The sequence below is a fragment of the Eumetopias jubatus genome, unplaced genomic scaffold (assembly GCF_037043125.1).
Source record: "Eumetopias jubatus isolate StellerSeaLion01/CBP00866 unplaced genomic scaffold, mEumJub1_p1.0 scaffold_13, whole genome shotgun sequence".
Taxonomy (NCBI): domain Eukaryota; kingdom Metazoa; phylum Chordata; class Mammalia; order Carnivora; family Otariidae; genus Eumetopias; species Eumetopias jubatus.
In genome coordinates, this window is record NW_028274819.1 from 55,446,054 (window position 1) to 55,468,635 (window position 22,582).

Here is a 22,582-nt window from a genome sequence, read left to right on the forward strand (position 1 = left end):
TTGAGAAATAGGTCATTTTTTTTCTTTTCTCCAGCTTACTTTTTAAGAATATAGTATATAATACATATACAACATTTTTAAATTAAATTAAATTTACTTTTTTTTTTTAAAGTAAGCTCTATGCCCAACATGGAGCTTGAACTCACAACCCTGAGATCAAGAGTCACAGGCTCTATCAACAGAGCCAGTCAGGTGCCCCAAATTTACTTATTTTTATTTGAGTATAGTTGAGAGAAGTAGGTCATTTAAAAAAAATTATTAATTGTGCCCTTTTTTAAAGGATTTTATTTATTCGAGAGATAGAGCAAGAGAGAGCATAAGCAGGTGGTAGGGGCAGAGGGAGAAGCAGACTCCCTGCTGAGCAGGGACCTGACACGGGACTCTCCCCGAACCCTGGGATCATGACCTGAGCCAAAGGCAGATGCTTAACCGACTGAGCCACCCGGGTGCCCTAATTGTGCCCCTTTTCTATTTCTTACTCTCCTTTCCTCTTATTTGAGTTCATTATTAGGTAGACATATCCATTTATTAATCACCTACTATAATCCAGGTACTCTGGGCACTGGGACTATAGCAATGAATAAAACTGTTGTATAGCACCTACATTCTTGGGGTGTGGGACCAGACAGGATTTGCTAATGACTTGGATGTGAAATGTGAGAGAAAATGAGGAGTTGGGATCATTCCAGAATTTTCAAAAGAAGTGGATAAATTACGGTGCTATTTACTGATTGAGGCCAAGTAGTTGTATTGTTGTGAAGCTGGGGGAAATGAGAGTTGTGTTTTGAACATGGTAGGTTTGAGGTGACCACTATAAAGCCAAAGGTAGATGCCTAGCTGGCAGTTGAGTAGATAGCACCCGCATCAGGAAAGAGGTTGAGCTATGTTGCTTTAGGGATTAAAACTACTTCAGCGTGAGTAGGAGAGTGTTTAAATGTGTTATTTCTGGGGTCCTGCAAATGAGGACAGTAGTTGCTCTTACTGATACGGGTCAGATGGCTTTACTCACCTACCTAGTGTTGTTAAGGTACTTCATTCTTTTTTTTTTTTTTTAAGATTTTATTTATTTGAGAGAGAGAATGAGATGGAGAGAGCATGAGAGGGGGGAGGGTCAGAGGGAGAAGCAGACTCCCTGCCAAGCAGGGAGCCTGATACGGGCCTCGATCCCGGGACTCCAGGATCATGACCTGAGCCAAAGGCAGTCGCTTAACCAACTGAGCCACCCAGGCGCCCAAGGTACTTCATTCTTATTACCAAACTGCTATTGTTTGTTATTTGTTGAGTAGTTACTGTGTACGTAGCCTGTGGTTGTGTTAAGAAAGTGCTGGACAAGGGGTACGTGGCTGGCTTAGTCGGCAGAGCATTCAGCTCTTGATCTTGGGGTTGTAAGTTTGAGCCCTATGTTGGGTGTAGAGATTACTTTAAAATCTATCAAAAAAAAAAAGCGCAGGACATTGTTCTGACACTTATAGAGCTTGTCATGTAGTTGGGGAGCCAGACATAGAATTGAAAAGTTAATTGATGATACTAGTATTCAGGCTTAAGGCAGGTTTAAGGATAGTAGCAGTATTTTGGAGAAGAAAGATCTGAGAGATGGGTACTCCTGTACTAGAATGTAAGGCAGGGCTATGTCAGATTTACCTCCGTGTCTCCAATACCCAGCAATGGGAAGCTAGGAGCAGAATGGGATTATTATGAAAATCAAATGATATAATGTTATTTGGAAATGCTTTCTAAATGATAAAACATGATATAAAGGTTAATTTTTGTCATAATCCTTAAAATTAAAGAGTCCACAATTAAGTTAATGGTACTTCTATTCTGGGACACCTGGCTGGTTCAGTTGCCTAAACATCTGACTCTTGGTTAGGGCCCAGGTCGTGATCTCAGGGTCGTGAGATCAAGCTCACATCAGGCTCCACGCTCAGCAGGGAGACTGCATGAGGATTTTCTCTCTCTGCCTCTCCCCCTGTGCACGTGCATGCTCGCTCTCTTTCTCTCTCTAAAATAAATAAATCTTAAAAAAAAGACAGTACTTTTATTCTGAGGAACCAAAATAAGGAAGAAATAGTCTTAGAAGTTATTAGAGGTGACAGATATGTCCCTTTAGTTCTTGCTGAACTTATTTATTATGGTTCAACTGGCATAGAGCAAAGAAAAATGGAAGATTGGATAATTAAAGCCTACCCTACTTTTCCCTTAGTTGCCGGGAATATGTCTGGGATTATGTATCGCAGTCCTCCATTTCTGGAATATTTGCAGCTGGGTGTTTTTTAATAAAAAGGGTATGTATGTATGCATGTGTATGATCATTGCTTATGCATGAAGTGATTGCTAATGTTGAAACTGCATAAATAAATCAGAATTTTTTGTTACTTATTCTAAAATACACACATACACACAATTAGGATTTTATAGAGGGAATGTGAAGTAGTAAATTGGAAGCATCTTTGCTTTTCCTTGAATCCTTCTGGTACATTTTAGTTGACTGTCTTTTGTGTATGTGGGTTCCTAAGAATCAGGTATCTTAATTTTAAAATATCAAAAGAGGGGTGCCTGGGTGCCTCAGTCAGTTAAGTGTCTGCCTTCGGCTCAGGTTATGATCCCAGGGTCCTGGGATTGAGCCCCGCGTTGGGCTCCCTGCTCCACCACCGGGAGCCTACTTCTCCCTCTCCCTCTGCTTGCTGCTACCCCTGCTTGTGCGCGCTCTCTCTCTCTCTGTCAAATAAATAAATAAATAAAATCTTAAAAAAAGAATTAAAATAGCGAAAGATGGAAATGATATGGGGATAGTAAAAACTTTATAGTTGAAGCAGGAGACTATAGATGATTACAAGAACATCTTTTTGTTTTGAGAAATAAAAGATGTTGGTGCTAGCCTTGTTAGGAGATAGGTGATGACACCTCAATCTCCAGGTGAAAACACATGTCCTTTGTGCTGGGAAGCGTAAGCTTGAAGAAGTCTTGGAGGAGTGTGAAACAGGGGAGATCTTTAACATATTTCAGGGAAAAAAGAGCATTTCATTATTTATAACAGCAGTTATTTTGTCTTTGAACAGATAACATGCCTGGACATTTCCAGTGGAGGCGGCCTTGGTGTGTCTTCTAGTACTGATGGAAGCATGAAGATCTGGCAGGCTTCCAATGGCGAGCTCAGAGTAAAGGCTTTGGATATGCTTTTAGGATCTTATACGTGAAGGGTGGTCTGGGAAGCCTTAGACTGGGTCACAGAAAGAAGAGTGGTGCATTCTAAATTTATAGGACCACCACACTTCAATTGATCTTTGTTCTCCCATTTGTTAATCTCCGAACCATCCTCAATCTTGGTGATTTGTCGGAACAGATTGGGGCTGGAACAGTGGAGAAGCCAGGCCAGTGAATGTCTAAGTGGGTGGTCCCTTGGTATGAACTGCCTTCAGTGATCAGCTAACAGATTAGGTAGGCTGTTATACTGATTATATGGCTGAGCCCCTCCAACTTATACAGAGGATTTTAAAAGAAGAGGTGAGTAAAAGAGTCCTCAAGCCTCCTTAGCTCCTTATATGTAGTACTAGACTTAAGGAGGCTGTGAGAACCTTGGAGTTCAAATCCATAACATCTGTACCAGAGCTACACAAAAGGGAGTAAGTAGCTCTTAGAACACTACCTGGTATACAGATGAGCTAAAGAGATCCTTTTGGACCTCCATAGTTTTAAAACCCAGCATGTAGATATTTAAGGGACCAAAGATATGACAGGTTAAGAGAATGTCAGGGGATGGACAGAGAACTAGCATGGAATTTTCTTTTGTTTTTCCAGAGAGTATTGGAAGGACATGTGTTTGATGTGAATTGTTGCAGGTTTTTCCCATCAGGCCTTGTGGTTCTGAGTGGGGGAATGGATGCCCAGCTGAAGATCTGGTCAGCCGAAGATGCTAGCTGTGTGGTGACCTTCAAAGGTCACAAAGGAGGTATGAAGGATTTCTCCAAAAGGCTTCTCTAATGATCCCCAGAGACAAATCAAAAAGGTAGAAACAGAAGCTAGTTATCTACAAAAAGACAAATAATTCCTCTAACTGACCATTTAAATGAGCTGTTTCCTCAAGGATTAGAAATTCCTTTGACACTGAGTCTTGTTATTGCTATCTAGAATTAACTGCTATACACAGATAGTTGTTTTCCACAGTTGATAAGTGAAAAAAAAAATCCTTCCCCAGAAAACTAAGTCGTCCAGTGTTCTATCTGCTTGTGTGCTAGGAGAGAGAAATGTGTCCCAACATTTTCTCATTATTAGTCCTTTGAGGTGATAGTAAAAGCTGGGTGGCAAATGGCTGCATCACTAGATATCAAAGATGGAGCTTGGTACTGACTGTCAGTTCTTACGGATTTAAGTCACAGTTCAGATTTTAAAATGGATTAGCCATATAGCCATTTGATAACAGGTTATAGAGACAGAATGAGAACATTTTCCCTTTGTAACTGGTTGGTTTGTGGGAAAAAAATTATAATTTAGAGATGTTTTATCCTTAATTGGAATGTTAAAAAGGTGATGTTATTCTTATTTTACAAGTTTGGATATTTTTGAAAAAATATTAACATCCCCAAATAATTCCTTACCTGGTTCCCTCCTTTGGAACCATAGTACATATCATGTGTGCCACTCACTTGAGAATTAATTATGTATTGCCCTAAACTTAAGGTATTTAAGCTAGTCTTTTGCTTTGTGTACCTGACTATATTATAAAAGCTTGTGTGGTTGAGTTTTAAGTTTTAATATTTCTTTATAATGATTTGTTAGGTTACATACAGATCATCTAGCAAATACATGTTAACCTTAGCAAGGTTATTTCTAAGACTGTCAGTACACAGGTGCATTGAGAAGGAATAGAAAAGATATTTGGAGCCTTCCTCACATTCAGCCCTGAAGAACTGACTGGTCTGAGGAGTCAAAGTGGCCTGCGTAGAGGGGGAGTCCAGGAGCCAAATGGGTCTAAAGGAACCCTGAGGTACTCACCTCACATCTGGCCATCCTTCTGAATTTGTGAGGCACGGGGAAGTTCCAGTGGAACAAGACATGACTGTTTGTGAGCTTAACAAAATGCATATTCAATGTCAATGCACACTCAACTTAGGAATTCCTCTGGGCAGCTGCAGTATGCCCACCATGTGAAAACTAAGTCGTCCAGTGTTCTTTATTTCTTCCGAAGAATACATGTGCATCACTTAGCTTAGAGTGAAATACATAATGTTTGTCAATCCGATTGAATCTTTATTCATTCTTCGGACTTACGAGAACGTCCCAGGTTGGGGTGGGAGCTTCTCTAGATACTCTAGATACAACAACTCTTGACTTTTCTTTTTCTTTTTTTTTTGAGAGGAGGAATTTTATTAGGTTGAATAGAAGTGACAAACTGTGGGAGAAATGACATGAAGTCAGATCCAGGCTAATGTTTGTCAGGTCTTGAATGCTCCTGCCCAGGTAGTTCTGTAAAGTAAGGCCAGATTTGGTGTTGCCTGTTCTTCCACAGTACAGAAAATCAAAATTAATCTCTGATAGTTTAGCAGCATATGGATCACTCCAGCCAACTGAATTCCAAGTTGCGTGGTATGGCTCCTTTTTTAATCTCTTTAGTTACAAAATTTTGAAGCATGTTTATGAGCAAAGGCCATGAACTACATAAAAAATAGAATAAAAATTATTACCGGCATGTATGATCTTTAGTGGTTTCACAAGTGGTGACTAAATAAGAGAAACAGAAGATAGTGAGTGTTGGGCAGTCCTCTGGGGTCCCCTCCCTCCTCGGAAGCTTTGTACGATCACTTTTGCTGTTGGTCAATAAACCTTGCTTTGCTGCCCCCCCGCCCCAAAAGAAGTTAGTGAGTGTTGAAAGTGAACATGGTCTTTTATTGCCTAGGTTAAGTCTTGGCAAGCGAGACATAAAAGAAACCACCAGGAACACTGGACTGAACATAGCCTGATGCTTATTGCAAAGAACCATTAGGACACTAACAAAGTAGCTCTGTATAAAGATCTTGTGTAAAGGATAAACTTTGGTTAGTTTAATTAAGTCCCTGGCTTTCTTATTGCTTCTAGCATATGAAAATATAATAGTGAGACAGTATGTAGGGTGTTTAAGCATGGGATTTGGAGACAGGTAAATCTTGGTTTAAATCTTAATTCTTCCACATATATATATAATCTGTATGACCTCAGAAAGTTGCTTAACTGGGTGCCTGGGTGGCTCAGTTGGTTAAGCGACTGCCTTCAGCTCAGGTCATGATCCTGGAGTCCCGGGATCAAGTCCCACATCGGGCTCCCTGCTCAGCAGGGAGTCTGCTTCTCCCTCTGACCCTCTTCCCTCTTGTGCTATCTCTCATTCTCTCTCTCTCAAATAAATAAATAAAATCTTAAAAAAAAAAAAGAAAGTTGCTTAACCATTCTGAGCCTTAGTTTCCTCATGTAAAATGGGGATAGCAGTATTAAATGAGATGATGCATGTGAAGGATTTAGCATAATCCCTGGTATTATAATAAGTGCACAATAAATGTTATTGTTCATATAAAATATAAAGCTAAACTTTAATCCCAGGCAGGGGGGGTGAGCTTTGTGATGTTTTAACAAAAATACTTGTCATATGTGAAAAGCAGAAATTGTTATTTCTAATAGAATAGACTAATTCTAACTCTAATAGAATTTTTCCAGTAGCAACAAATATGATCCTAGTTAATATGTAATTGGTTTTCCCTTATATTTTTAGATACATATTTTATATATAAATATAAAGGATTACTGTGTTCTTTAACAAGCAGAGAGGAGATTTGTGTATGTTTTTAAATCCTTCTGATGAAAAGATAAACTAAAAGTAGTTTTGTCTTTGTATATGTGCTGTCGAAGTGAGCACAGTTTTGTCTTTGTAATATAGGAGTTCCCCTTTATCCATGGGGGATACGTTCCAAGACCTCCAGTGGATGCCTGAAACTGCGGATAATACCAAACCGTGTATATACTCTCTTTTCCTATATGTACAAACCTATCATATATGACAGGCATATGGATACTGCGTGGATATGCTGGGTAAAGTGATGTGATTCACGTCCCGTGTTTGACCAGAGAAAGTGACAGTGTAGATAAGGGGAGACTACTGTATATGAGTCTTCTAAGTAGCTCTAAGGTATACTTTAGTTTGAAGTTTTTAAATTGCACGCCATTTAATTAGGTTGGTGAATTTGGAGGTTTATATAATACAGTCCTTTGAGTAATAATAATTTAATAATCATAATTATTTCTAATAAACACCAGATCATTCATAATCTATGAAAACGTTGAGGCCAAATGAAATACCACTGTAGTTGATTGGTTGAGTTTTTTGCTCACCATGGTAGGAAAGCTGCTTACATTTGTAGAATAATTTTAGGAGGTCAGGTTGCATTTTCAGCACTTAGGCCATTATTTTCAAACTCTTCTATATTTTCTTTGAAATAGGATATGCTGCCTCCAAGTAATAGTAGGTGCTTCAAGGCTCATTTTTTCTGAGATCTGAGTCGCAGCCATTACTCTTTCCATGCGCGCGCACGCACACACACACACACGTACATTTCCCCTTCCCTCATATGTGTGTGTTTGCTTCCTAGCAACATTAAACCAGCTTCATTTAATAATAAAACTAGATAATCTTAATAGAGTAAATTGGTTAAAAACATGCCTAGATATATAAATGTTGCTCTATTTCTTATTAATACTTATTTTAGTCATAGTTTCACTTAACATTCTTATTTCTCAGACATTGGCTAGGATGTTTATATGTGATTCAGCTGAATCTTTTCTTGAAGGCAAATGCTTTTTTATCTTGGTTTTTATCTTGAGGACTTGTATCAGTTTGGTTTGATAGCTAAAGCCTTTGTGGCTTCAGGTAGGTCTTTGCTCTGGCAGCTTCTCTTACAAGAGCTGCCTACTACTTTCATAGCTTCTTTCTAGAGTAATTTGTCATAGGTTCCAGCTCCTGTAGGGTTCCTCTTTCTTTTATTCTTGTCATCTAAGAGTGAAGAGACCCAAACGAGTTGCCACTATATTGTAAGAGGGGGTTGGGAGAAACTAGAGTGCTACTTCCCACTACTTTGTTTTTTCTCTTTCCACCTGTTATTGCCAGGTCAGGGTAGGGGCTCAGCTCACTACTGGACCCTGCTGGCAGCACCCTGCTGGGCCTGATCACTGTCAAGGGTCAAGGGAATTGGACTGCTGCCTCCTGCTTCAGTGGGAGTAGGGTAGAAGAGCACTCCCTATTTAGCCTCACTGACCTTGGGGAAGGGGAAGTAGCAGTTTTTCTCTTGCTATTTGAGTAAATTGCCAACATTTTCTGTTAGGCCACCCCTTTTCCAGTCTTTTGCAACAGACATTTCTTGGATTTGGGTTGTTTTGTTTTTGTTTTTTTTAAATTTGTGCATGTTTGTTTGTTTTTAATCAATTCCTTGTTGGAGGCTTCTGCAGTATCCTATCCAGGATGTATGGGAAGCAATAAGGAAATTCAGGGAATTTGTTACCCTGTTGTTCTTCAAGTCCTCAGGTCCCTAGGTGACCTTCTTTCCATCTTTCAGTCTTTTTTTTTTTAAAGATTTATTTATTTGACAGAGAGAACGAGAGAGGGAACACAAGCAGTGGGAGTGGGAGAGGGAAAAGCAGGCCTCCCGCTGGGCAGGGAGCCCGATGTGGGACTCAATCCCAGGACCCTGGGATCATGACCTGAGCTGAAGGCAGACGCCCAACGACTGAGCCACCCAGGTACCCCTTTCAGTCTTATACTTCCTGTCTTATGTCCAGGTTTTTTTCAGTTATAAGGGGAAGGACCTGGGAGAAATGGGGCTACTGTCACTTGGCCAGACCAGAAGTCACATCTTTTTTTAAGATGGGGAGATTAATGCTTTCAGTTAGTTCTCAGTGGAAGCAATAAGACAGTGACTTTCAAACTGAACTAAGATGTCTTCTTAATTTTTATTTAAAACACATTTTAAAGGCAAAATTAAAACTGAAAATCACTGTTCTAGGACACTCCACTAAGAAATCCAAACCTTTTTCCATGTCTGTCCCTAAGGGCTAGTCTTTGAACCATTGGGAAGCAAGGACTCTGTTCTGTTTTTCTAGCACTTGAACTTGCTCAGCATATAGTACATATCCAGTACACGTTTGTGAAGCACTGGAGTCATTTATGCCGATCCATTTTCTCTGCTCTTGTAGTTTCTTTACCACCCATTCCATCTTAGGGGCCTTTTTTTTTTCTCTTGCCAGGTATTCTGGATACAGCCATTGTTGATCGGGGGAGGAATGTGGTGTCTGGTTCTCGAGACGGGACAGCACGACTTTGGGATTGTGGGCGTTCATCCTGCCTGGGAGTCATTGCAGACTGTGGTTCTTCCATTAATGGAGTGGCTGTGGGTGCTGCTGACAACTCCATAAACCTCGGCTCCCCTGAGCAGATGCCAAGTAAGTTGATAATGATATGTTGAGCTTGTTTTGTTTCCTTAGGAACCTTCAGTGTTTACCTTAGCTTCTCCTTTTCTTCCTCATCTTTCCCTGCTTTTTGTCTGGTATTTGTATTTTCACCATAAGTTTAATATTTAATGCATACCTACTATGTTTCTATTGCTTTGGAATCTACAGAGGATGTATATGTCATTGTTAACTACATTTGAATAAGTACAATCTAGTTTAGCAGATGAGACTGATGCCTATAAAAAACAAAAGAATTTTAGGTGAAACAATAATTCTTAATGCAAGTAAAATAGTTTTGAGTATTTTATATTTTAGGTTAGCGTAGATGAGAAAGGTGTCACAAAGAAGTTGACTTGAACCTTGGAGGATGAATTTGAGTTGAATAGACAAGAATGGGAAGGATGGGAGAATGGGAGCTGGGGGTAGGGCTAGGGGCAGTTCACATTAAAATAGTTTGGAGGTGAAATTACTCTTGGGTAAGAAACATATGTTTGGCTGGGTGAGAGGTTAGATTAAGAGTAGTAGGGGGGCCCCTGGCAGGCTCAGTTGGTAGAGTATACAACTCGATCTCTGAGTTATAAGTTTGAGCCCCATGTTGGGTGTTGAGATTACTTAAAAAAAATCTTTAGGGGCAAGGCCACCTGGGTGGCTCAGATGGTTAAGTGTCTGCCTTCGGCTGGGGTCATGATCTCCAGGTTCTGGGATCGAGCCCTACGTCAGGCTCCCAGCTTAGAGGGGAGTCTGCTTCTCCCTCTCCCTCTCCCTCTCTCCCTGCCTGTGCTCTCTTTGTCTCTCTCTCTCTTAAATGAATAAATAAAATCTTTAAAAAATAAATCTTTAGGGGCACTTGGCTGGCTCAATCAGTGGAACGTGTGACTCTTGATATTGGGGTTGTGTATTCAAGCCCCATATTGGATGTAAGGTTTACTTAAAAATAAAATCTTTAAGGAGGGACTTTATTTTTTAGAGCAACTTTAGGTGTACAGCAAAATTAAGCAGAAAGTGCAGTTTTTGGGCTGCCTGGGTGGCTCAGTTGGTTAAGTGTCCAACTCTTAGTTTTGGGTCAGGTTGTGATCTCAGAGTCATGAGATTGAGCCCCATGTCGGGCTCCACGCTCAGTGCAGAGTCTGCTTAAGGATTCTCTCTCTCGGGTGGCTGGGTGGCTCAGTCGTTAAGCGTCTGCCTTTGGCTCAGGTTGTGATCCCAGGGTCCTGGGATTGAGTCCCGCATCAGGCTCCCTGCTCAGTGGGAGGCCTGCTTTTCCCTCTCCCACTCCCCTTGCTTGTGTTCCTGCTCTGGCTATCTCTCTCTCTGTGTCAAAAAAAATAAATAAAATCTTTAAAAAAAAAAAAGGATTCTCTCTCTCCCTCTCCCTCTGCCCCTCCACCCGCTCACACTTGTGCATACACCCTCTTTCCAGACAGCCTCCCTGATTATCAGTTTTATCAACATCCCTCACCAGAGTGGTATATTTGTTACAATTGATAAACCTACATTGACATATCATTATCACTCAAATAATTTATATTAGGTTCATTTTTGGTATTGTACATTCTGTGGATTTGGACAAATGTATAATGACGTATCTATTATTTTATCATACAGAAGATTCATTGCCTGAAAAATCCTTTGTGCTCTACCAATTCATCCATTCCTCTCCTATAACCCTTGGCAAATAATGTTATTTTTACTGTGTCCATGATTTTGCCTTTTCCAGAATGTCACAGTTGGAATCATAAACTGTGTAGTCTTTTCAGATTGATTTCTTTCATTTAGTAATAAGCATTCAAGGTTCCTCCATACCTTTTTAAGGCTTTTTAGCACTGAATAATATTCCATTGTCTGGATGTACCTCGGTTTATTTATCCATTCACCTACTAAAGGACATCTTTTTTGCTTCCAAGTTTTGGCGAATATGAAAAAAAGCTGCTATAAATATCTCTGTGCATGTTTTTATGTGGACATATGTTTTCAACTGATTTGGGTTAATTTTGCCCTTGACTTTTGACACACTGTAAGTACTCTCCCGTCTTAAACTTCCCATGTGGGTGTACTGTGGTCCAAGAACTAAAACTATCGCTGACCACCAGATGTTCCCTGAACTCTCTTTGGAATTGATAGGATGAGTCTTTCCCAAAGTGTGATACATGTGCAATTAGTGATAAACAAGATAATTTCAGGCAGTACACATCTTTAATAGTTATATATTTAACCCACACACATTTTACTTCAAACCTAATATATCCCACAAATATTACTTAAAACAAGGTTAAGTTTTTAAAAATTCGTTGATTTGAAGTAATTTTTTTAAAGATTTTATTTATTTGTCAGAGAGAGTGTACACAAGCAGGGGGAGCAGCAGGCAGAGGGAGAAGCAGGCTCCCCACTAAGCAAGGAGCAGGGAGCCCCATGGGGATTCAATTCCAGGACCCTGGGATCACGACCTGAGCCAAAGGCAGACACTCAACCGACTGAGCCACCCAGGCATCCCGATTTAAAGTAATTTAAATGAAAATATGTATATATATGTATATATATATATTTTAAAGATTTTATTTATTTATTTGAGAGAGCGAGAATGAGCACATGAGGGGGGGAGGGTCAGAGGGAGAAGCAGACTCCCGCTGAGCAGGGAGCCCGATGTGGGACTCGATCCCGGGACTCCAGGATCATGACCTGAGCCGAAGGCAGTCGCTTAACCAACTGAGCCACCCAGGCGCCCTATATATATATATATATATTTTTTTTTTTTTAAGATTTTATTTATTTATTTGAGAGAGAGAGGGAGAGCAGAGAGCCCGACTCAGGGCCTGATTCCAGGGCCCCAAGATATGACCCGAGCCAAAGGCAGATGCTTAACTGACCGAGCCACCCACGTGCCCGTGTACTAGTCTCCTATAATCCATTCTCCTCAGAGCAACCATTTGTGGTCATTTAAAAAAAGCACAAATCAAGTCATGTTGCTCTCCTTTGTCCCTACTCTTCTCCAGTGACCTCCTTTTATACTTATATTAAAATCCTATCCCCTTCACTTGGCTTATCACAAACACACTTTCTGACCTCCACATTCCTTTCCAGCTTCATGTCATACTGCCCATACTTTGCAAAGCTCTTTGCACGACTAGTTTCTGGTTACCATTCAGGTCTCATTTGAAAAGTGGCCTCCATGGGGTTTTTTGTTTTTTGTTTTTTAAAGATTTTATTTATTTATTTGACAGAGAGATAGTGAGAGCAGGAACAAAAGCAGGGGGAGTGGGAGAGGGAGAAGCAGGCTTCCCGCCGAGCAGGGAGCCCAATGTGGGACTGCATCCCAGGACCCTGGGATCATGACCTGAGCCGAAGGCAGACACTTAATGACTGAGCCACCCAGGCGCCCCTCCATGGGGTTTTTTAAAAGATTTATTTTTGGTGGGGGCAGAGGGAGAGAGAGTCTTAAGCAGACTCCACGCTGAGTGTAGAGCTGACGTGGGGCTCGATCTCATGACCCTGAGATCACGACCTAAGCCAAAACGAAGAGTCGGATGCTTAACTGACTGTGCCACCCAGGTACCCCTTCATGGAGTTTTTTTACAGTTAAAGTTTAAATTTAAAATTACTTTTCCTCACTCAGCCTTCCACCATCTACTCACTATTGATTAGATTTTCCTGTTTTATTTCCTTTGTGGAATTCATCGCTGTCTGAAAATATCCTGTTTGTTTATTTACCTATTCCACTATTTCCTATTTCCACTAGAATTCTTGAGAGTAAGGACCCTGTCTATATGTTACTATTTCCTTAGCACATAGAATAGTGTCTGATACATAGTAGACCCTCATTAAAGATTTGTTTAGTGAATGAATAAATTTCATTTACTCCAGACTGTAAGAGCCTTGAGGTCAGAGACTGTTTTGTTCAACATTGTACCCCTGCTCCTAATACGGTATCATGTCACATTGCAAAGGACTTAATGTAGTAAAAGTTACCCTTTTTATTTTATTTTATTATTTGTTTTTAATTAACTTATTTAGAGGCACCTGGGTGGCTCAGTCAGTTGACCATCTGACTCTTGGTTTCTGCCCAGGTCATGATCTTGCGGTTGTGGGATCAAGCCCTGTGTTGGGCTCTGTGCTCAGTGTGGAGTCTGCTTCAGATTCTGTCTCCCTCTCCCTCTGCCTCTCCCCATGTGTACTCTTTCTCTCAAATAAGTAAATAAAATCTAAAAAAATAATAATAACTTATTTTATTAAGTAATCTGTTATCCCTAACATGGAGCTTGAACTTATAGCCCTGAGATCAAGAGTTGCATGCACTACCAACTGGGCCAGCCAGGTGCCCTAAAGTCACCCTTTTAAATTATCAGTTCTGTGAGTTTTGACAAATGTGTACAGTCACATAAACAATACAAACAGGATATAGAACATAATAAAAGTTTTTTTTTAAGTTAGTAAGTTAATCACTAACAAGAATTCAGTAAACAGCTATCAGGAACTATGCTTTCTGGCACTGCCAGCTGATCAGCCTAGCCCATTGTTGACATGGTTTATCTGTCCTGCAGGTGAACGGGAGGTTGGAACAGAGTCGAAAATGCTGCTATTGGCACGGGAGGATAAGAAACTTCAGTGCTTGGGACTGCAGAGCAGGCAGCCGGCAAGTGGTTCCTCTAAGACTTTTGAACTCTGGGGCATCCTGGATCACTCTGATTTTTGGAAAGCGGTTTTGGAAACATTTCTGCTTGCTCCCTGTGTTCACCTTTTGAGAAAGCTGCAGGAGTAAGGGGTAATAGAGTGTAATGATTAAGAGCATGGAATTTGGAGTAAGGACGACATTCACGTCCTAGCTCTTCCACAATGGCTGTGATATTTAATAGGTTACTTAACCATTCTGAGCCTCAGTTTCCTCATCACTAAACTGGGCATAGTAATACTCACCCTGTAGGGTTATATGATGAGGATTAAACGCTCTACTTCTTTGTGACCTTTAAGTCACTTTCTCTCTGGGCCTTAGTGTGCTATGTATAAAATGAGGTTGTGTAGATTCCCTTCCATATCCAAGGTAACGTGAAGAAATTCTGAGTCAAGGACTCACGCATTCAGGGCTCTTGATCAGTTAGTGACCAGAATGTCTTTAATGGAAGAATTAGTTGAATTTTCTTCCTTCTGCCTCTGAGGTTTTGCTGGGCACACTGTACTCTTCATTAAGCCCGGAGTTCCCTGGGATTTGATTTTTAAAATTTCTTTCCAGCTCCTGTCAACCTCACCCAGACAACTTTAATGATTTGGGTTGGCCACAGGTTTTGTATTTTCATTTCTCCTTGTTACTTCATATTCTAGTGATGTTTCCATTTTCAGAAATGACATTCCAGGAACATCACTTTTTCTGATTGTATCACCTCTGCACTGCTTTTCCTTCTGAAGGGAAATCACAGGTTTTTGTTGTGCCAGGTTTGGTTTTTTTCTTTCCTTTTTAGAACATTTGAGGGAGAAATGATCAGATTGAGCTAACAGTACAGAGTAAATAAAAATCTGATAATTCCTTTTTTTCAGGCAAGTGGGGAGAATTCTAATTCTTCAAATTGCCACTTTATTTAAGCTTGTTTCTTTTCCTACATAGAGTCTCCCTTCAAAAGGTTGTCAGCAGTGACATGAAACAAAATTTAAATGTGTGAATTGCAAGTGTTTCTCAAATGGAGGGTTGTAATGAGAAGTGGGAGGAGAAAGATGTTGGGTACTGAGGGTCCTGTGAGTCAGTGTGTTGAGGGCAGTAGTCTGAAAACTGCCGCCTCTTCTGGGAGTGGTCGTACATACACTGCCGAAGTCCTTGGGGAACCTCAGGTCCCCAAATTCCTAGAAGGGCTTCCTCCTCAGTCGTTGCTGAGTACTTTGTTTAGATGCAGAGTGCTTAAAGGGAGAAGAAAGAAAATGTCTCTAAAAATAGGAAAGTTTTCTCTTTTTTGGTGCCTGTTTATTTCTGAAAACAAATTAATCTTTAAGCAGCAGTTTTGGCTCCTGCTTGTTTCCAGGTGTTCCTCTTTGTTGGCTCAGATGCCTTCAACTGCTGCACTTTTCTCTCTGGCTTCTTACTGTTGGCTGGGACACAGGATGGAAACATTTATCAGCTGGACGTGAGGAGTCCAAGGTGAGTCACCATTCATTTACATGATGCAGGTCTTCTACAGAGTGGAAATTTTTATTAGCTTTAACAGTGATTTAGCATGGCATGTAGATGACTGTTGAATCAAGGGTATATTTTTCCATTTATAAAGGTTTTCCGGTGTGAGTTGTCTGATCTTATTATTCCTGGAATCGTATTAAAAGGTAATTTGATTCATGCTGTCATGATTGTCCTATTGTAGTGATGACTTTGGAATCTAAGCTTAAATAATGAACTAATATTTCACTTAAACTGATTGTATAGAACTTTTAATTTTAAGGAGCTCAGTAATTTTCTCAGTAATTTTCTCAGTGGTATTAAATCTGGGTTGGCCTAAGATTGATCATTTTTAGTTCAAGTAAGCCAGCTGTGTTTCTTTGTTTGGCTTTGATCATAACCTGTCTGAAACAGGCTTTATTCTGGTCTTAAAGATACCCAGAGAGAATCACACAACCTCTCCATCCCAGGATTTAACTATTTCTCCAATTCTGTCCCTTCCTCCTTCCATTTCCTTTCTTTTGTTCACTTGACATTTATTGAATGGCTTTTGTGGGCACCAGACATTGTGTAGGGCACTAAAAAGCAGAAATAAAAGATACAGATTCTGCCTTTGAGGCACTTGGAGTCTAACAGTAAAGATGGGCAAGTAAAAGATGTTGGTGATACAGTGTGATTGGTGGGCTGACAGGGCTCTACACAGGAATTTGAGAAAGCACTGAGAAAAAGAAAGAAGAAGGCGGGACTGCTTCTCCAAGGAAATGAAGCTTTAATTGGATCTTGTCCAGTAGGAAGTTACCAAATGAAGAGAGGTGTCTGCCCTAGGTAGAAGAGCGTATAGAGAAGCGTGAAAACGTGTGGAAGTATGGCACTTTCAGGGATCCTTGTGTAGTTCAATATGACAAATACATATCCTGCAGACAGGGTAGCAGTGAGAAGTGATGCCAGACAGGAAAGGAACGTGGGTAATATCCGAAGGAGTTTGGACTTTATTCCAAGAGCAGTAAAGAAATTCCAGTGAGGGGGTGCCTGGATGGCTCTGTTGTTAAGCGTCTGCCTTCGGCTCAGGTCATGATCCCAGGGTCCTGGGATCAAGTCCTGGGAGCCTGCTTCTCCCTCTCCCACTCCCCCTGCTTGTGTTCCCTCTTTTGCTGTCTCTCTCTGTCACATAAATAAAATCTTTAAAAAAAAAAAATTCCAGTGAAGGGTGACTAGCTTATTAGCATTTCTTCCATAATTTAAATTACTTTACTTTTGTTCTTTGATTCTGTGGAGATTCAGGGAATCTCTGATCGCTGTTAGAAAATCAGCCGGGTCGCCTGGGTGGCTCAGTCAGTTAAGCATCTGCCTTCGGCTCAGGTCATGATCCTGGGGTCCTGGGATCGAGCCCCATGTTGGGCTCCCTACTCAATGGGGAGTCTGCTTCTCCCTCTTTCGCTCCCCCTGCTCATGCTCTCTCTCTCTCAAAGAAATAAATAAAATATTAAAGAAAAAAAGAAAAAGAAGAAGAAAATCAGCCTTACAAGCGCACCTGGCTGGCTCAGTTGGTGGAGTGTACAACTCTTGATCTTGGGGTCATGAGTTTGAGCCCCACATTGGGTATAGAGCCTACTTAAGATTAAAAAAAAAGAAAGAAAATCAGCTTTACATATATATTAAATTGATTCTCACTCACCTTTCTCTTTCATTTCAGAGAGTCCTGACATTTGTAATATCTCACAACTGTCTTTTTTTAACTCTCACAACTGTCTTTTTTTTACTCTCACAACTGTCTTAATTCTGTCTGTAAGCAAAACAATTGACTTAGTTCATTCAGCTCAATGACCTGTTTAATTAGAGACATGTTTATATTCACTTCACTCCAAGGTGGTTTTGAGCGATTTCCTGGATCTACTATTTAAGGATCTTGCCAGGAAAGAAACTATATGAATGTTTAATCTCTGTCCACATTTGTCCTGTTTGCTTTTGTGTGGTTAGTACTATATGTTGAATATAGTCAAGTGTTGCTTGAAGAAAAAAAGGACAATTGCCCCTTTTTCTTTGAATTCCAGGGCTCCAGTACAAGTCATCCACAGATCAGGAGCACCAGTTCTATCCCTCCTGAGTTTCAGAGATGGATTCATTGCTAGCCAAGGTGGGTCCAGGGGCCCCTTGACAACAATGGCTTCCTGTAGTTCATTTAAACATAGAGTTAGGGGTGCCTGGGTGGTTCAGTCTGTTAAGCATCTGACTCTTGATTTCACTCAGGTTGTGATCTCAGGGTCATGAGATTGAGCCTCGCGTCAGGCTCCATGCTGTGTGGAGCCTACTTAAGATTCTGTCTTGTGGGACGCCTGGGTGGCTCGGTTGAGTGTGTGACTCTTGATTTCGGCTCAGGTCATGATCTTGGGGTTGTGAGAATGAGCCCCGTGTTGGACTCCATGCTGGGCGTGGAGCCTGCTTGAGATTCCCTCTCCCTCTCTCCCTCCCCGCCTTAAAAAAAAAAAAAAGATTCTCCCTCTGCCCCTATCCCCACATCTCATCCCTACGCCCCCATTCATGCCCTCTCTCTAAAAATAAATAAACATAGGTTTAAATGCATGATCTATGGCGAGGCTAGGGGCATGGTCCTCCATGATTCTTTGGCATATTGTATTTATCATATAGTGTTTATCACTCTACACTGTGATTGTTTGTATCTCCCTCCAGTCCAGACTCCTTGAAAGTAGTGACTGTGCCTTATTCATTGTAATATAACTGTTTTCAGAGGATGAAACTAAGACCAATAAAAGAAAGTTACCAGGAGCTACATTTCAGTTGAATATAAGTAAGAGAGAGCTGGCATTTTAGAGAGCACTACTAACTCAGGATGGAGAAGCATAGACTGACTGGTTGGCTGCTCTGCAAGGTGTTGTGAAGGGAATTTAGTACTAGTTTAGAAGTTGGATATAGATGATCTTTGAGGTCCTTTGGAACTCTTTCACTAGAGAGGAGATTGAAATTACCAGATTAAACAATTTTGAAAATTTATTATGGAAATTGTCAAAGAGATACAAAGGTAGAGAGAATAGCATGACGAACCTGTATACCCATCATCTGGCTTCAACTATTACCAATTTATAGCTAATCCTGTTTCATCTTGTTTTACACATTCCCTTATAATCCCCAACCGTTGTAATATTTTGAAACATATCACAGACATTGTATTATTTCACCTGTCAATATTTATATAAGTATTTCTAAAAAATAATAATTCTTTTATTTAAAAGATGATTTTTGGGGTGCCTGGCTGGCTCAGTTGGTAGAATGTGCAACACTTGATCTTGGGTTGTGAGTTTGAGCCCCATGATGAGTGTACCGATTACTTAATAAAGTACAATTTAAATTAAAAAATGATTTTTAATAATAATACAAGAAAGGATAAGGTCTTCCTGTATGCTGCTGGTTGGGGTACAGATTAACAGATAAAATTAATTAACAGTTGTTTTTGGGCGCCTGGGTGGCTCAGTTGATTAAACGGCTGCCTTCAGCTCAGGTCATGATCCTGGAGTGCCGGGATCGAGTCCCACATCGGGCTCCCTGCTCAGTGGAGAGTCTGCTTCTCCCCCTGACCCTCTTCCCTCTCGTGCTCTCTGTCTCTCATTCTCTCTTTCTCAAATAAATAAGTAAAATCTTTAAAGATAATAAATAAATAAATAAACAGTTGTTTTTGACAGCAGTTTTTCAAATTTTAAAAAGCTTGGAAAGGTTAATTAAAAAAAATTTTTTTTCCTGGATTCTTTACAGAGTCACAATGTTGATACAGAAAAACTTTATGCATAAAGATATTCTTTTATGCAGTATGCTCTCAACCATGTAAAATAAAAATCTGTACAAAAAGGATTGGAAAAATATATAAAAATGTTAACAGTAGTTATCTTTGAATGGTAGATTGAGTGATTTTTTTTTACTTCTGTTTCTTTGTTTTTAAAGTTTTCTTCAATTAGCATGTACTATTTTTATATTAAGTAAAACAACAAAAAAAATTACCTTATTCAGCAGTTTACAGATCATCCCTAGTCTCATCTGTACATGGTCTTTTAAGAAAACTAAGTTTAAAAATAAATATACTTTTGGGGCACCTGGGTGGCTCAGTCGTTAAGCGTCTGCCTTTGGCTCAGGTCGTGATCCCAGGGTCCTGGGATCGAGCCCCACATCGGGCTCCCTGCTCCGCAGGAAGCCTGCTTCTCCCTCTCCCACTCCCCCTGCTTGTGTTCCCTCTCTCTCTGTGTCTCTCTCTCTCAAATAAATAAATAAAATCTTTAAAAAAAAATAAATATACTTCTATTTTCTTGGTGTAACAACTTTGCTCCTTTGCCTCATGTATCTGGTCAAGTTTATAGATTGAAGAATAATTTGGGAGCACATTAAAATATTTATATATACAATTCCCTGTTAAAAATCATTGTCCAGGGTAAGTTTGCAATCAGATGTATAAGCCTGCAGTTGCTTGCTCCTTGCCCTTGTCAGGTATTGCTGATCAAAGACAGCCCTTCTTCCCACTGAGCTTGTACTTATACTTCAAATCCTCTAACCCAGCATTCTAGGCAGCCACTGTAGATCCTCATATCTGACCCACATAATGAGACCTGTTTGCCATTTTGGGTCTTAGGATGATCTTCTTTAGGCTTGTGATGTACAGAAATAAACTAAAATACTGATTTTTTTTTTTTAAGCCTCTTTGCGTGCAGCTTTTTCTTTAGTTATCTAAATTTTTCTTTTTGACTTTTAGGTGATGGAAGCTGTTTCATTGTTCAGCAAGACCTAGACTATGTCATTGAGCTCACTGGGGCCGACTGTGACCCTGTGTTCAAGGTACAGGCCTGAGAGGCACCTGGGTGATTCTCACCTGAGATCTAGGACTTTTGAGGGGACTGAATCCAGCTACTTTGTGGGCATTCTGGATGGTAAAATACTTATGGATGTGATAAAAGGAAGTGAGAATTTTGAGTCAGTGATTTCACCACTTTTTAGCTCTAAAAACTTGAAAAATCATTTTACCTCCTTAGTCTGTCAGTTATTCTGTAAAATGAAAGTATTAGGGAGATAATGTATGTGAAAAATAGTTGTAAATTTTAAGTCTTCTACAAAGATTAGCTGTCATTATCATTATTATTTAAAGTTCAAGACTGGTTATCTCATTTGATTAGAAAGAGAAAAACAAAAGGGGAAGTAATATTTATTGACTAGACATCATGCTGGATGTTTTACATGTATCATCTTATTTCATTGTTACTGTTCTTGAGGTATAGGTATTATTATTTATATTGTTTTTATAATGTAAAAGTTATACAGTTAATACATACCTATAAAAATTCAAACAATACAAAATCATACAGACTTTAAGGTCCCCTTTAAGACCTTTTTAGGTCCATTCTTCTTTCTAGAAGTAACTAGCATTAACAGTTCAGCATGTATTTTTCAAGACTGTTTTTGGAGAATTTGCACTTACATCTTTGTGTTTATGTATTTAGGTAACTATAGTTTTATCTTTAGTTTGTGCATAACTGAAATCATTCTATATGTATTGTATTGTTCTATGACTTTTTTATTAACATCTTAGAGCTCTTTTCAGATAAATGCATATAGATCTTCATTTTTAAAAATTCCTGTGTAGTGTTCTATATTGTGAATTAACATACCATTTTCATTTTATAAGTGAGGAAACTGGAGTCCAGAGTGGTTGAGAAAGTTGCCCTACGTCACGTAGGTACACATTAGCAAACCTGAGATGAAGCTACCTCCAGAATTCATGCTTCTTCCACTAAATTAGTGGTTCTTAACCTTTGAGTCCCAGGCTTTTTCTTTTCTTTTTTTGTTTGAGGGATGATACAGACTTCACTGAATTAGGTTTTTCTATTTAGAACTGAGTTCTCATCTACATACTATTTTGTTAGTCTGCATGAGTACATTAATCCTAATGAGTTTAGATTTATGATGAGTGGGCTCAATCATACAACAACATACCTACACACACATATTGTTTTTAAAAAATAGCACATATGTGGGGTGCCTGGGTGGCTCAGTCGTTAAGCGTCTGCCTTCGGCTCAGGTCATGATCCCAGGGTCCTGGGATCGAGCCCCGCATTGGGCTCCCTGCTCAGCGAGAAGACCGCTTCTCCCTCTCCCACTCCCCCTGCTTGTGCTCGCTCTCTCTCTGTGTCTTTCTCTGTCAAATAAATAAATAAAATCTTAAAAAAAAAAAAAACTGGCTCTATAGGAACATAACATATGTGCTACTTTTTATAAAAAGATTTTTTTTTTTTTTTTTTTGACAGAGAGGGAACACAAGCAGGGAGAGTAGGAGAGGGAGAAGCAGGCTTCCCGGCGAGCAGGGAACCCGATGCGGGGCTTGATCCCAGGACCCTGGGATTGTGACCTGAGCCGAAGGCAGATGCTTTACAACTGAGCCACCCAGGTGCCCCTATAAAGCCAGTTTTGATTAAAAACCTCTACTTTTCAAAAATCAGTCTGATTTTGAAGATGAACTATTTTGGTCATTTTGTACAGTGCTATGTTATTGAACTACAATATATGTTTTTTAAAAGGACACTGATGAGGGACGCCATCTGGTATTAACTTTAACCTTAGCTGGCTTCCCCCTTCTCTCCCCAAAATCCCTTGGCCAAGAGTTCTCCGTTGTGAAGACTGAAAAGACCCAGTGATACTTTGGCAGCAGTCCTATTACTGCAGGGAGGTAACAGAAGCAGGCCCAGGTCCTCCTGTCATTCTCCCACACTACACAACTCACAGATGGTTCTGAAACGAGAACATTCACTTTCGTACCTAAAAACTTAGAGACATGAGAGTCAGATAGGAGAAGGGAAAAGAAAATCATAGGTGGGCACATGAAGAGCCAAGCTTCTCTGTCCAACACCTGTGTAATGTGTGGTTTAACTACTAAAAGTAAACCTGCTTGATTCACCTTCCAAATCAGAACAAGACTAAAAAGCTCCGAGTTGCATTTTCTCCCAT

General features: G+C 40.0%; 1 protein-coding gene across 5 annotated transcripts in view; it reads left to right on the forward strand.

The window, feature by feature from the left end:
• Nucleotides 1–22,582, forward strand: part of PAAF1 (proteasomal ATPase associated factor 1) — a 41,141-nt gene that overhangs the window by 16,871 nt on the left and 1,688 nt on the right. For 3 of the 5 annotated variants that reach the window (XM_028115982.2, XM_028115979.2, XM_028115980.1), the window contains 7 exons: nucleotides 3,060–3,158; nucleotides 3,799–3,949; nucleotides 9,259–9,453; nucleotides 13,998–14,089; nucleotides 15,462–15,577; nucleotides 17,641–17,723; nucleotides 20,340–20,422. In XM_028115982.2, coding sequence (XP_027971783.1) covers nucleotides 3,060–3,158; nucleotides 3,799–3,949; nucleotides 9,259–9,453; nucleotides 13,998–14,089; nucleotides 15,462–15,577; nucleotides 17,641–17,723; nucleotides 20,340–20,422 — 819 coding nt within the window. Of the gene's footprint in view, nucleotides 1–2,203; nucleotides 2,286–3,059; nucleotides 3,159–3,798; nucleotides 3,950–9,258; nucleotides 9,454–13,997; nucleotides 14,090–15,461; nucleotides 15,578–15,704; nucleotides 15,757–17,640; nucleotides 17,724–20,339; nucleotides 20,423–22,582 lie in introns of those variants that run through there. The other 2 variants (XM_028115983.1, XM_028115985.2) reach the window with 2 other exon arrangements.